This window comes from Branchiostoma belcheri, unplaced genomic scaffold (genome assembly GCF_001625305.1).
Source record: "Branchiostoma belcheri isolate BF01 breed outbred unplaced genomic scaffold, Haploidv18h27 scaffold155, whole genome shotgun sequence".
NCBI classification, from domain to species: Eukaryota; Metazoa; Chordata; class Leptocardii; order Amphioxiformes; family Branchiostomatidae; genus Branchiostoma; species Branchiostoma belcheri.
In genome coordinates this window covers 225383-241316 of record NW_017802991.1, presented here as the reverse complement: position 1 = coordinate 241316, position 15934 = coordinate 225383, and the positions used below count along the sequence as shown (strand labels likewise).

General features: G+C 40.2%; 2 protein-coding genes across 9 annotated transcripts in view; one reads left to right on the top strand and one right to left on the bottom strand.

Annotated features, from left to right (window-relative positions):
• LOC109465639 (neuralized-like protein 4) overlaps positions 1–4427 on the top strand; it is a 38724-nt gene extending 34297 nt beyond the window's left edge. Inside the window, exons 24-27 of one of the 2 annotated variants that reach the window (XM_019763012.1) lie at positions 921–1065; positions 1544–1659; positions 2449–2599; positions 3394–4427. In XM_019763012.1, coding sequence (XP_019618571.1) covers positions 921–1065; positions 1544–1659; positions 2449–2599; positions 3394–3598 — 617 coding nt within the window. In that variant the 3' untranslated portion in view covers positions 3599–4427. Of the gene's footprint in view, positions 1–920; positions 1066–1543; positions 1675–2448; positions 2600–3393 lie in introns of both variants that reach the window. The other variant, XM_019763010.1, reaches the window with a different exon arrangement.
• Positions 4428–5499: 1072 nt separating this feature from the next.
• LOC109465640 (probable cation-transporting ATPase 13A3) overlaps positions 5500–15934 on the bottom strand; it is a 40115-nt gene continuing 29680 nt past the window's right edge. For all 7 annotated transcript variants that reach the window (XM_019763019.1, XM_019763018.1, XM_019763017.1 and 4 more), the window contains 6 exons: positions 13289–13361; positions 12846–12996; positions 11778–12028; positions 11153–11241; positions 8613–8696; positions 5500–7299 (listed from right to left, as the gene is read on the bottom strand). In XM_019763019.1, coding sequence (XP_019618578.1) covers positions 7054–7299; positions 8613–8696; positions 11153–11241; positions 11778–12028; positions 12846–12996; positions 13289–13361 — 894 coding nt within the window. In that variant the 3' untranslated portion in view covers positions 5500–7053. The remainder of the gene's footprint in view (positions 7300–8612; positions 8697–11152; positions 11242–11777; positions 12029–12845; positions 12997–13288; positions 13362–15934) is intronic.

Below are 15934 nucleotides of genomic sequence, written 5' to 3'. Positions count from 1 at the left end.
AGAAGCAAACCACTCGACAAGAAGAACACTACCAACATCACCATCCCTTACATCGAAGGAATATCGGAGAAACTGCGACGCATCCTCCAGGGCTTCAACATCGGCACCAACTTCAAGCCCTATTCTACCCTAAGACAGAACCTGGTTCACCCCAAAGACCGCGTACAGAAAGGCATCAAGTCAGAGGTGATCTACAGACTCAAATGCGAGGAACCTAACTGCAATGACACCTACATCGGGGAAACCAGCCAACCTCTGAAGGAGAGATACAAACAACACTGCAGGGCTACAGCAAGCGGCTACTCTTCTGCTATCTACCATCACACCAAACACAACCAGGGACACTCTTTCAAGCTAGAGGCAACCGACATCCTCGACCGTGAACCACGTTGGTACGAGCGCGGAGTGAAGGAGGCCATCTATGAGCGCATCTACAACCCCACCCTGAACAGGAAGGGGGGACTGCGCATTGAACTCTCAAGCACATGGGACCCCGCCCTGCCACAGCCCAAGGGACAGTAACTTTTTCCTATGGTAATTTCTTACCATAGGAACCTTCCCTACATGACAAAGACTCTTACGGTTGTTGAACAGGTTTTTCTAGTTCTAATTCCTGTACATTGAGTGAACCGTTCTTTTACATGATAAAGCTTCTTACGGACCTTGTTGTTTAACCGGTTTTTCTAGTTACTTGTATATAAGAGTGAATCGGTTCTCTGTTCATTTGTGACGCTGAAGAAGAGTGATGGATGTCACTCGAAACGTCCGGAAATAAATCCGTTAACTGATCCAGTAGTAGAGTTTGAATTTTCTTACGAATGTTTACCATGATTATCACTAACGTACATGTGTACATGTATCATAAATAAGGTTTTTAATTTATCCCATCATAATCATTCTGTTGTTGTCATTTTCCACAGAGGGTTATTTTAACCCAGAGCCCAAGTACAACTTGTGCTACTGTGAGACGTGTCACAAGCTGCGTGGGGATGAGCCGTATGTCAAGAGAGGCGATCCTCCCAGAGATTATGCACTGCCCTTCGGATGGAGCAGATTTGCACTGAGGTAAGAAAGTTTTTGTTTTTCCTTTTTCATGATGGGAATGAATGAATGGTTTATTTGAAAATTTCAAGCTTATGTAATACTAAAAAAAAGTATACTGTATACTGTATTCATGTACAGTCTTGCAGCAATTGGATGTTGATAAAAATATAGTTCATGTATTTGTAAATTATGTGTCAGCTGTTATATTTTCAGTAGCCCTTTGGATACTGTTTTTCTAATTGGATATATACTGTCATGGCTCCAGAAAAATCTGCTCGGAGATTACTAGTAATACTAGTAAGGCCACACCTGGGTAGTGTTTGATACCTAGCGACAATATGGAGCCGGCGGTAACTCTGGAGGACGGCACCAAGGCTACCGAAGCTCCACGACTCAAGATCTCAGTAGAAATATTAGAATTCATAAACTCCGCAAAATTCCATTTTGGAATCTGAAGATGTTGGAAATCGTGTGTCCATGTGATATGCTTGGTTTCCAGATTACCTCCCAGAGCAGAGATGCTGAATGTGTTTGAAAAGTGGCACGTCGCCTTTCATGGGACGTCTGTCGCTGCCATTAGGAAAATCTTAGACAGCGGAGAACTTCTCATACCAGGTAACGTTCAACCAGGTAAGACAAGCATCAATTCTATTTATTAAGTTTGTTAATTATGACCTAATTACATCAGAAGTGTGTTGAAATTTGTTAGTGCTGTAACAGTTACATATCGTAGTGCTAAATAATGGAAATGTTATACCAGCAACATAAGTACTAGGTTATAAAGAGGTAAACATCATCAGACATAAATTATGTGGACAGCATTTGCATAATAAATCAGTAAATGCTTCCAGTAGAAAGAATTTTGATCTTTGAATTTAGTACTTGTAACATTGTGTAATTTTGGAAGAGGAAAATGATGATTAAACAGAATATGCTAACCATCATCATCTTAAAAGGATATGTGCATATTGATTAAAGAAAGCTACACTAACATTGCTTGTACATAACCGATATGTGTAGTAGCTGGTTATTTTCATAGCTGAACTTTTGTTTGCCAACATCCTTACAAAAGCCAACGATGATGATAACGATTTCATAAAAATTATGTGATATGACCTAAAAATAGTAAAATCTGACTTGGGTTATTGTCTGGGAGGACTACAGTGTAATGCCATAATCATTGATGTTACATGTAATATAGTTCTAATTCCACTTGATAAGTTAAAGTAGATTTGGACAGAGGTTTTCTTCAGGCTTTTACAGAACAGATCTTGCCCTTACTCATAACCTTTGCCTGCCTTGTACAAAAGGTGTGCTTCATGTTGCACCTTTGGAAGTTTCACCCTCCTTTCATTCAATTTTAGCTTTTTGTACGTTCATTTACTGTGAAGTACATGTTTCCAGGAGACATCATGATGACTGGAAGGGTTGCAGTGCCAGACAGGGAGGGGCACTCCAATGATGAGAACAAACCTCAGACTGCAGATGTTACCCAGATCTTCCTGTCCCCCACAGTGAAGTATGCTGGACATGATACGTACGCTCAGCGCTACAAGTATGTCTCATGAGCTCCCCATTTTTATTAAGTAAGGCCACACTGACTTAATCTTATGGATGACATCCACGCGCACATTGATTTTCGCCTGTTCTCAAAAAAAAAAAAAGATCACGTCCTCTGAGGCTCTGGCCTGGCTCTAGGCCTGAGTAGTCCATCGTAGTTAGCAACAATACGGAGCCGATGGTAACTCTGGAGAACAGCACCCAGGCAACCAAAGCTCCACGACTCAAGAACTCAGTACATACATGCACGTACAGTGCCAATTCAGAAATGCCACATAAAGCCAGTATGTGCCATCTTGTCATATTCATGTACGTCGCTGTGTACTGCCGCTAATTCACAATACCAGCTTTGTATTCCTGTGGTTTAGTAGCATTTTTATTTTTGTCCGGAATTTTAATTTAGTCGCCTGCGCGCACTAGTTTGGGGGTCTTCAGAGGATGTCATCCATAAAGTTAAATCTGTGTGGCCTAATCTTGCCTTGTTTCTGTTTAGTATGCTCAAGTAACACTCTACGTGTGTATTTTGCCACAAAATTAATGTGATGCATCAAGCTTACTCCAAGGACAAGATTTTGATACAGTTTGGGCTGCATGCAATTACATTCACATGTACACAGTACAATCATGTAGTACATGGTTTCTTAACAGTGTATAGTATGTTAACTGGTAAACTACATGTAAGTGTTCATCAGAATGTATTTAATTTAACTTCACGAGTAGTACTGCATGTTACATGTCTGTCACCATCTAAACCAAATTATAATAATATTAATTAATTCTCTCCCACAGATTCATTGATCCAAAGACAAAGGTGACCCATCACGCCAGGGTGGCCTTCCAGGTGTGCATCCGTCCTGGCTGCTATCAGACAGGGCCTCAAACCATCGGTGCCAATGAACCCATTGATCCAAAGTTTGACAACAATGAAATAGAATGGTTCACCAAGGAACGAGGGGCCACAGTCTTGTATGGACTCTTGATCAAGATAGAATAGCTCAATAAGTTTCATCATAATTCTAAAAGTCAATGTCCAGTTTTTATTTCAGGACACTAAAAGGTCTTGTATAATGTATGTGGGTCCCACAAGTCACAGGACCATGGCCCAACTGCAATCTGCTCATTGATATCTTATTGTAACCTACAGTAACTGTTCATTACTGTGGCCAATTATCATAAAATGTCTCAGATCTACTTCAGCCGTTCCCAGCTACATGTATATTGTATGCTGTCCTGTATGTTCTAAATATTATTTGTTGGAAGTCACTAGTTTCTGCCAACTACAAAGCTATAAATGTCTCCAAATCATGATTCTAAACATGCTGTGCATATTGAGTAGAAACTGTGAAATCCAAAATTTGTAACATCATCAGCTATGTCAGCACAATGGTGGTAGCATTTAAACAGAACACAAAGATCAGGTGGAAAGGGAGCATCACACTTAAAAAACTACACTCAATTTGGTACTTTGTGCTGAACTAGTGGAAACTACAGAGGATGGCACCCAGGCTATTATGATAATGCACCTTCAGTTGGATATTAACCCTCACAGTTTGAAATCATTCCTCCATATTATGACCAGTAGGGTCAACAAAACAGAACTTTTTTTTTCTGGTTTTTCTAAAACTATGCCAGTTGAAGATGGACAGTGATGCTACAATGTAGATCACTTTTGATGAAGGTCATTTTTGTGATTTCTGTCAATCACTTGTAGCAGGTTTCAGTTGTTTGTAAATTCTGGTTGCAAAGCCTGCTGCTACAATTTAGGATGAATCCAACTACATCATGCTGTTGGCTGTACATGTACATGTGCACAAGAAATGTATGACATTAAAGCCATGAATCACATGATCCCATCTTCTTCAGATCATTAATCTTTTGTTGCATCTTTCAGTAAGACTACAACAGAGGATAGGAAACACTGTTGGTATGGAAGTTCATCCATGATGATAGATGGTAACTGTATTGGTAGAAGGCTAAAAAATTGTGCATGAAATTTTCTAAAATCCAGTGTGCAAATTTTTGTGTTGGAAAAAACTTTTAGCTCAGTCTGTACTGAAGTACCAGTACTAATCAACCCGTCGCCTTCATCAGGATAAGAGATGAACAATCACTTCCGAACATAAACCATTGAGAGTCACATAATTATCCATCTAGTCTCATGTGAATAAGGTCACGTGTCCGCAACTCTCCTGGGTTTACGTTCAGAAGTGATTGGTCTTTTCTTATCCTGATGAAGGCGACAGTCATTGAAAATTTGCAATCTTCTGTACCCTTGTGTTGGAATAAAGTTCAGCATTGTACAATGATTACTACCAACACAGATGAACTTCCATGGTAATTTTAAGTAGGTTTTTAGTAGTGGCTTTTATAGTACTGCAGCAGTACTCACGGGTTCGATACGGGGGCAAAACACCATAATTTTTCTTAGTAACATCTAAAATGACGACTACATAAAATGTCTGGGACAAGAGTTGCATGGAAAACACTCAAACAATAGAATTCCACAGTACCCAAAATGGACCATCATCCTAAGACCTACCCACATATCATCACACTCTATACAGACCTCAGTCTGTAAGTTACACTGACAACATGCTGAATATGCAAATAACGATGGGCACGCACTACGAACACCCAAAACCCTACCTCCTGTTTCACTGTAATTTTAAAAAACTGTTCTAGTTGACGTGTATTTAATTTTTATATAAGCCATACGTCTATATAATGCATGTCACCATTTCCTTCCTTACCTAATGCAACTTAGTTGCACACTTGTATTCAAGCAACACCCCAGAAATTTCAATTATCGTACCAGCCACACCTTGGAACTTCACTGCAAAATGGACATGTGCAAATAGTTCCTGGACAATGCAATTCGTCTTGTAAACCACCAACTTCTTAAATAGTAAAACATTGAACTTTATTCCAACACAAGGGTTACAGAGCGATCAAATTTTCGACGACCACTGTCGCCTTCATCAGGATAATTAATGACCAATCACTTCACAACGTGATCTCGCGAGAGTTACGGTTTACAAACACTGATACGTGACGTAAGCAATTGATCAAAAGTGCCAGGGAGTTTATATATCGTCCACCAACTTTGTTTTCACATTGCACACTTATATATTACTAAATATCATCTGACATTTGCTCTTAAAATTTTGTTCACAGAAGACATTACATGGCACATTGAATGTGAAGAGATATTGATGGACTTCAAATTTGTATTGCTTCACATCAACACGGATCTGTTACTGTAACAGTACCTGCCTGACTGTATGTTACCTGTTGATGTCTGTCGCTACTCTCCAAGCAGAGATGTTTGGCCAGGATACCTAAGAAAACAAAATCTAAAATGGCCGAACCTCTGATTGGAGTGTAGCCAGTTGCAGCATCATTCATCAAACTTAAGGCTGGCTCATTCGTACATCACACAAGTTCACAACAAGGTTTGCAAATTGGGAAGAAAAAAGAGAACCCAGCAGACTTACTCAAAATTAGTACACAAAATCCCAGCTTCTGAATGCCAACCAGTATTAATCAGTGCAAGGGAAAGATTCCCTTGATGGGTATTTACAAAATGCACATGCACGTTGTATCTATCAGTGGACTTTTTCAATAACTACTGTAACATCAAATTGAAACAAAATGCATCATTCTGATCTTTTTTTCACTTAAATCTATAAGTCGATGAAATCTATATCTTCTTGTGAAAACAACTTGAAGACGAGCCTGCAGAGATCTCTGTCCTAATTACATGTCATGGGTGGAGTGTTGGTAAAATTATTACATTTCCTCAGTAAAAATATGCTAATTATTTTACATCTTACATTATATATTATATACAACACGTGTTCATGACAATTCTAGCCTTTCCTCATTTTACAGATGGAATTCTTTTTTGCTTGAAAATTTTTTAATCATTTTTGTTTTGTGGTAACAACAAACAAAAAAAACAAACAAAAACATTATTGCACTCATTAACATAGCTGTATATTCAAAATCAAATTGTAAAAAAATGCCATGATGATGTATGATGACTTAATGAGAAATTTCAATGAAATTTTATATCTGGCAGTGCATATTTCATATTAGGTATATTGTATAAAATGACTTCGTACACCAATTTTATTTGTTGGTCCATACATATTTTCATGAAAAATATGAAGTGAAAGGGAAAAAAAACAGATACGTCAATAGCAGACACCAAATGTCATCCTGGAACAACCAGTACTGCACAGTAGCTAATAGGAACTGTCCCCATGGTTAAACTCAATCAGTACAATTGCTCTTTTGGCTCGGCCATTACAATTTCAATGTATATCAGATCTAAGTAAATGACAGTTACAATACATTACAGCAGTATTACAGAAATGCAAGTAAAAATAGATGCTGCCATCATATACCCAAACAAATCCACAGTCAGATGCAGCTGATTCCAAAATGTTACAAATATGTTGAATTCTCCATATCATCACTTTCATCAATACTTCCACTACGTGTACCTCCAACATGACCAACATTGGAATTGATTTCTTTTCCTGTGCCTTGGGGACGTATAACCCCGACTGGCAGGCCATAGTCTTTATCATAAAGGAGCTCCTCTCGCAAAATCTGGTACTTCTTCTTGTGGTGTTTGTGGTAAGAAGACGTTAGCCACTTCCAGAGAGCATTGTTGTCTGCTAACAGTACCTATGCAGTAAGAGGGAAGAAGATGAATATTTATTGCACCATTAAGTTCAAATGCTGAGATCTTGACAACATGTTAAGGTTACAACACCGTACAAAACACATCAGATAATAATAACTTTTATTGCAAATTCATGCCCGAGGGCTAATTGCATGAACAGAAGAAACATTTGATATAAAAACAGATAATTAGTGCACGTGGAACTACTAACTACTAAGAAACTACTAGTAAAAACTACTGGGTTTGACTTCTTTTTTGAAGACAGAGGAAGACAAAGGATCCAATTTTTTTGTAATTTGACCTCAGATGGGACGTTCATGTGGAACACATGGTGAAGAAAGGCGGCACGAGGCTGTTCCTACTTAGAAAACTGAAGACTTTCCGATTATCTATAGAGGACTTACTCACAATCTACACAAGCTACGTCCGACCAGTGTGTGAGTACGCAGTACCAGCGTGGCATCCAGGCCTTACACAAGCACAACGTAACCAGCTGGAGAGAATCCAACGCCGTGCCGTCAGAACTATCCTTGGCAAAAACTACACAAACTATGCTGACGCCTGTCTCCTACTTGGCCTCGAGACTTTGGAACGACGGCGAGACCACCTCTGCTTGACTTTTGCCAAAAAACTCTTACAATCTCCCGACTACCGGCATTGGTTCCCTCCCCGCCGTGGGGACATCAGTGGACGTACAACACGGTCCAGTAACCAGATTGACTGTTTTAGAACAAGAACCGAACGCTTTAGAAACAGCGCACTACCATACATGGTTAAGTTACTTAATAACTCTAAAACGGCAATGTAAGAGTAATCTGTTGCAAATGTTTTACGACAGCCTTTTTTTACTGCGTAACGTTTAACATGTATATTGACTATAAATCCATTTTCTAAAGCAGAGGAGTATTTTACGATTTATAAATTTTAACAATATTTAATAATATGTAATAATTTTTAACAATAATACCCATATTTTAATGACATTTTGTGACCTCGGAGCAATTCAGGCAGCCAGTATGGCTGCCTGCGAGTCTGTTGTCAATGTGATGGTAATTGAAATTGTGTATGTCTGGAGTTTCCAATTTGAAATAAACCATTCTATCTATTCTATCTATCTATTTGTGGGCTTTCGGATGTTAAGAGGAGAGTAGTTTTCATTTGTATATGTGTGAAAGTTTGGGTAGAATTTGGAGGCTACCTCAAAGACTTCATTTCGTTCATTGCTATAGAGGGTAAAATTTGAGATAAAATGCATTTCGTCTTCCACTGTATTTAACGTACAATGTTTGCAATAATAAGACAACAGCATGCCCACCTCAGTCAGCCAGGATATCACAAAATTTGCCGCAGCTCCAACAAGTAGCCACAGGCGGAAGGTGAAGTCAGGAAACTGGGAGAGCTGTAGAATGTAGAAGTGAGTGAAGCTTCATCAGAAGGGTTTGCAGGTCAACGTTAGAAATGGAATATTTGTGGGTGATCTTTTTTCATCATTGGTACGTGGGTAGCCATTTTCGAAATGTAGGTCATGTTCAAAAATAGTCCACCTGTTTCTTTTTCCAATTGTACTGTACTGTCAATTGTATGTGTGTAGCTTAACTAAAAAATCTGTCAATGGATCTTTTTTCTTGATGCCTGTCCCTAGTGTTGTGGCATAGACAAACATAGACAAACATGCCTGTCCTTGGTGCTGAATACAATCCATGCATACACAAACATGCCTGTCCTTGGTGCTGAACACAATCCATGCATACACAAACATGCCTGTCCTTGGTGCTGAACACAATCCATGCATACACAAACATGCCTGTCCTTGGTGCTGAACACAATCCATGCATACACAAACATGCCTGTCCTTGGTGCTGAACACAATCCATGCATACACAAACATGCCTGTCCTTGGTGCTGAATACAATCCATACATAGACAAACATGCCTGTCCTTGGTGCTGAACACAATCCATGCATACACAAACAGGCCTGTCCTTGGTACTGAACACAATCCATACATAGACAAACATGCCTGTCCTTGGTACTGAACACAATCCATGCATACACAAACATGCCTGTCCTTGGTGCTAAACAAAACACAAATATACACAAACATGCCTGTCCTTGGTGCTAAACAAAACACAAATATACACAAACATGCCTGTCCTTGGTGCTGAACACAACCCATACATACACAAACATGCCTGTCCTTGGTGCTGAACACAATCCATACATACACAAACATGCCTGTCCTTGGTGCTGAACACAATCCAAACATACACAAACATGCCTGTCCTTGGTGCTGAACACAATCCATACATAGACAAACATGCCTGTCCTTGGTGCTGAACACAATCCAAACATACACAAACATGCCTGTCCTTGGTGCTGAACACAATCCATACATAGACAAACATGCCTGTCCTTGGTGCCGAACACAATCCAAACATACACAAACATGCCTGTCCTTAGTGCTGAACACAACCCATACATACACAAACATGCCCGTCCTTGGTGCTAAACAAAACACAAATATAGACTAGAAAGGCCAATATTTGCTTTGGAGCAAATACAGCGATGGGTTCACCACATTTTACGACATGGCAGGGAAAGAATGAGAAACACAAGGGAAAACAATGATTTACATTGATATAACTATAATATGAACTAACATACGACTAAAACAACAGTTGGATAGCTATTCCCTACTTTATTGGTTAGGATTTTTAATTGCATAATGCAAACTGTTGATTTTCAGAATAAAAATAACGTTCATGCCCCGCATTCCAATGCTGGAGCAGGAAAGCTTGAAATACCTACCAAAACACTTGAATAAAGACATACTGTCAGTATGGAAATGCTCTGTGCAGGTGTTAATCAAGTTAAATCCCAACAGCCAATCAGCAAGAAATGCTCTGTGCAGGTGGAAATGCTCTGTGCAGTTGTTAATCAAGTTAAATCCCAACAGCCAATCAGCAAGAAGAATAGAGGAAAGCTGCATGCCTATTGGTTGATGCCCTGCATTCCATTGTGATGACTCATACCCAAACGTGGTAAACATGGCACACTAACACAGTAATACATTTGCTATAACACAGCCAAAAAACTCAAATAAAACCATTCTAAAAGCCTGTATCACAAAAATTTAAAAAACGCCTAGGGGTATTTGCCCACTGTACCTCCATACCAAATTTCAGGACCTTAGGCCCTAAAATGAAGAAGCTGAATCCATTTAAAAAATGGCAGGAGAAGAAGGAGGAGAAGAAGAAGAAGAAACACCAGAAAAAGCAATATGGTTTCACCACACCACTTCGTGGTGTGGTGAACCCATAACAAACATGCCTGTCCTTGGTGCTGAACACAACCCATACATAGACAAACATGCCTGTCCTTGGTGCTGAACAAAACACAAATATAGAAAAACATGCCTGTCCTTGGTGCTGAACACAATCCAAACATACACAGACATGTCTGTCCTTGGTGCTGAACACAATCCATACATAGACAAACATGCCTGTCCTTGGTGCTGAACACAATCCATACATAGACAAACATGCCTGTCCCTTGTGCTGAACACAACCCATACATACACAAACATGCCTGTTCCCATCTATCATTGCAGTGGTTTGATTAAAAGTTCAAAATTCAATGTTTAAAGTTTAACCCAGCCTTTTGTGTTGACTTCATGGCTCATTTTGTAGCATTTAAGCCTATAATAGGATGCCTAGACCGGACCTGTTTTTATTTATTTTTTTTCCCTGTCGCTTCATATTTTTTCTGAAAAAATCCGAGAACCAACAAATTAAATTGGTGTGGCCTAACTGTCATCCACATGCTCATTAGTACATGTAACCGACACAAAGTTTACCTCCATAAAATAAGCAACAGGCTCAGTTGGGTAGAGCAAAAGCCACACATTGAGAGCAGTCAGGATGATCAGGTCCAACATGTACAACCCTACAAGGAAATGTACAATCATTATGAACATTGTAAACTTGTTCTAACTCAAATGGGTAACATTTGCAAGCAAATATTTCACTCCAAATGACTGCTTTGAATTTTTTTGCACTCCTAACAAGGCACAACTGCATCATTTTCATCCGAAATCATCTGCATTTTCCTAAACTATATAATGAAATTGTCAGCTTGATTGTCTACAAATTACTGGTAGCCCTTTCCAATCTTACATGCATATGGAGATCATGAAAGTAATTATAGGAATATTAATAATAATAATAATCTTTATTGTACATTCATGCCTTATCGTGTTAAAGTACAGGTGAACAGATGAAAGGTTAATATACATGTTTGTAGTACAAACAGCTCTAAACTACACTAATACAAAGGTTCAGCTTCTTCTCGTTTCTTAGTGATGTCAAAAATATCATTTGAAATGGGTTTGTTTAATACAGGATGATCAAATATTATATTAACTAGTTTCAAGACATCCAACTTCACTTACATGACATTGCATAATTCAGTTTCCTACTTACAGTTTGTGTGAACAGGTTGTCGGAATGGCTTTCCTTTGGAGAAGACGAAGGCTAGTGTTGCATACTGGAATGTTGCTATCCCAAACATTGTAGCACTTTCATAGGTCCAAACTCCTTGATCACTTTCATCTTCATAGTCCACAGTGCAGGGTTTCAAGGTGGGGCCCACCGTGGCATTGATGTCTGTTGTATTGACTGTGACGTTCATGCTGCCATCATTACAGAGTCTGTAGTCTTCCCATGGCACAAACCTGGAATCATACAGTACAACAGAGAGGCATCATGTGGGACATGTACATGTGGTACACTCACTCTACATGTGTGAAATATACATCAATCCCCCACCCACTCATTCACTCAGTCACTTAGGAATCACTCACTCACTGATCCACTCCCTCACTCACTCACTCACTCCCTCTCCCAATCACTCACCCACTCCCTCACTCTTCCTATAACTCAATATACTCACTCACCCCTCCACTCACCCACTCACCCTCTCACCCATTCACTCACTCCCCCACTTGCTCACTCACATTCTTCTACTCACTCACTCACCCCCTCACTCCTCGACTTAGTCACTCACTCACCCATTCACTCACTCACTCACTCTCCCTCTCACTCCCTCACACATTCTTCCACTCACTCACTCACTCACTCCCCCACTCACTCCTCCACCCACTCACTCACTCCCTCACTCAGTCTCCCAATCATTCCCCCACTCCCTCACTCTTCCACTTACTCACTCCCCACTCACCCCCTCACTCACTCACTCCCCCACTCACTCCTCCACTCCCCCACACACTCACTCACTCACTCACTCACTCACTCACCCATTCACCCTAAATTGCACCTAAATTGCACCCTAAATTGCACGTTTGGAAATGTCAATAATGTGTGTCACCTCAAATACCTTTTATGTGTATAACCATATATCATTGTAAAATTATAAACAGAATCTGTTGAAGGAATGAACTTCCAAATGCTTCATAATTTAAAAGAAAAAATTGTCACACAAAAGTTGCCATAAAAGTGAGGACTAATCATGATCATGACATTCACTCCACTCACCAGGGCTGTGCTAGTAGAAAGTAGAAAGCCCCAAGCTGGAAAGCCAACTGAATGGCGATCTGCACTATCACAGAAAACAGGATAGGGGGCCTCAGGAGACTAGTTGGTGGCCGCTGCCGTACCAGCTTTGGATATGCTGAGTTACGGCTCACTAAAATATGGAAGAACATGCTTTCTGAGTCAGTAAGCTACACAAACTAAGCCATCCAAAACTTCCTGAGTCGTGCCATACAGTAGTACAGGTGAGAAACAAACATGATGATCATTTGACTACCAGTACCATGAAACATGACCTTTTTGTTAGATAGAGAATGATTCTGTAAATAACAAGGTAACAGCAACTGAAATGGAAGACTACAACTGAGGAAGAAACAGGAGCAAAAATGTTGTAAACAGTGTGATAAATTACAATGTCACGTTTGATGTAATAAAATGATACTCACTGACAAAAGCTATTGTTGTTATTATGACCAAGTCTTGATACAGGTACTGGGTGTCACCCAAGTTGGCAAAAACCTTGCAGGGATGCAAATTTCATTATTAGACTTTAATGTAACCTACCTACATGTGCATGTACAATGTATCATTACATGATGCAAGAGTCCAGACAATGTTAAATTACTATTTGCCTTCGACGAGAAGGCTATGAAATCACTTTCAGCCTGTTTTGTAGATTATGCACGGTAAAGTTTGAAGGCATGGTCCGTGGTTCACGATCTTTGGCAGGCAGTTGTCTTGGGGGTGGCCATTGTCAAGGCCAAAAATGGGCTTCGTGGGGTGTTCCTACGTCACTGTAATTGACCTTGGTTTTTGGTGTTTTTTCCTTGTGTACAGGATATCTCGAGTATCCTTAAATGGATGTTCATGATTTTTAGTGGGCAAGTTACCGTTGAGAATGCCGAGGTCAAGTTCAAAGATGGGCCCCGTGGGGGTTTCTATGTCACTGCAGTTGACCTTTGTTTTTTGTGTTTTTTCTTGTGTACAAGATAACTCGAGAATCTTTAAATGGATGTTCACGATTTTTTGCGAGCAAGTTACCGTTGACGATAGCAAGATCAAGTTCGGAAATGGGCGTCGTGGGAGGTCCGTACGTTACTGTAGTAACACTGGTCACTTTTAATTTGGAAAAGACACCAGCAACCCCAAGTATGAAATTCCAGGCAGTTAGCATGATGGAAGCACCCCGAGGTGACTCTCTTCGACGCGGTAAAAATTATAGTAGGGTGCACTAGACAATCACGGCCAATTTAGATGTTGAAATATACGGTATATTCTAAAAAAAAAGCTATCGTTTTTTAACATAATGACGACCACTTTGATTTGGCCCTCAACCGGGGTCAACGGAACTGCAGCCGGCTCACCCTGGAACGTTGTTGCATAATGCCACGCATTTATACACGAACAGGGAAATCTTCACAATCCAACTCATACGGTGTACAAGCCGATACCTTTCCTTACCACACAGTGCAGTTCATTCATGGCTACCTCTCACATAAGTCGCTTTAGCCAGGATGCAAGAGGTCTGTCTGCACTACTTTCTATACCCGCGTCATAGACCCCGGGGGTCACCCATTAATACTGTGTTCTGCGACCTCAAAGAGTTGATCCCAAAACAACGTTTTCACATGTGAGGAGGCTAGTTCCACGGAGTGTACCGAGTGAATTTCAAGTTTTATGGTCTGAGAACGAATTAATCTGCGTCAAATTTTGCATAAAAACACGTTTAGATCGGGTTCTCCCGTGTTTATTTATTTTTCGGGTTCTCCCGTGTCTTGGACGGGCGCTACGTTATAGCGTTGTTCTGTTAAAAAATCGATTCCGTTTTCATCTAGCTGGCTGACCCCGCAGCTGACAGAAGTAGAATGTTTTCCTACCGAAAGAAACTTTGCCAGCCGTGTGGGAGTACTTCGCTTTCAGGGTGATAGCATGAAATTATGGACATGGTCGTTGTTATATATGATGCAAGAGTTTTTGGGGAGGGGGGGAGGGACGCACGCCCCGGGATTTTGATGGGCAAGCTTTTAATTGTCGCAGTTCTTAATACTAATACGGAGACTTCTTGACGCAAGCTAACCATGAGAAGACCTCAACAGCTACAAGATTATGAAACACAACAACCACAAAATACTGCCGGTACGCCTCATAATTTATATTTCTTGGTAACTTGAGTCTTGCCGAATTCACCGGAGACGAAGGGATTACTACACGTTACATTGTATTCATTCACGGTAGTTTCTTAAAGTTTGCGCTGAACAATAGCTTTGAAAAAAAAATAGCAGTTTAAATATAACTGCGTGGAAAACACATTATACACATTATTTTCGTACATTCCTGTGCTTCACCACCATTTAATAAAAACTGTAGCAAAGTTGACTGGTGTCAGACTCCGTCGGCCCGGCACAGCTCGCCCGGCAGGACGTAAAAATAAACATTTGGCACGCCGCCATCGGCGTTCGGAGCCGCGGTAGACCTCGGGGTCTCGCACCAAGTTTTTTCGCTACGCGGTACGCGGGACACGACAGGCCTCCCGAAAGAATACCGCGGGAGATCCCGTAATCTCCCGCGGGATATCCCGCAAACTCCCGCGGGATATCCCACAAAATCCCGAATCCCGATTATGCTTATCCCGCGATCTGTACTGTAAAAGCAGTTTGTCTGGAAAGAGCAGAAAAAACTTATTTTAAACAAATTCAAAGTAGTGTTTACCAAAAATGTGAATATAGTTCTTTGGGCATTCGTCAAAGGCACTCCTATACCAAATTTTAGGTCATTTGGTTGTAATATTAGGTCACAGGAGCCAAAAATGTACATTTTTGTCTGAAAATAGCACAAAAGACCTGTTTCACACCATTTTCAAGTGATGTATGCCAAAGTTGCAAATGTCATTCTTTGAGCATATGCTCAAGTCACCCCTGTACCAAATGACGAATTCTACATTCCGTATTTCTGTAGAAAGACATGGTACAGGCTAGGTAAATAGTATGTTGCTTCGTTCACAAAAAGACTCTCTGACCACTATAACTACGATAATAATCATCTTCAAAAAGCCTACACTATACATACACACAACACCCACCAAAACAATATCA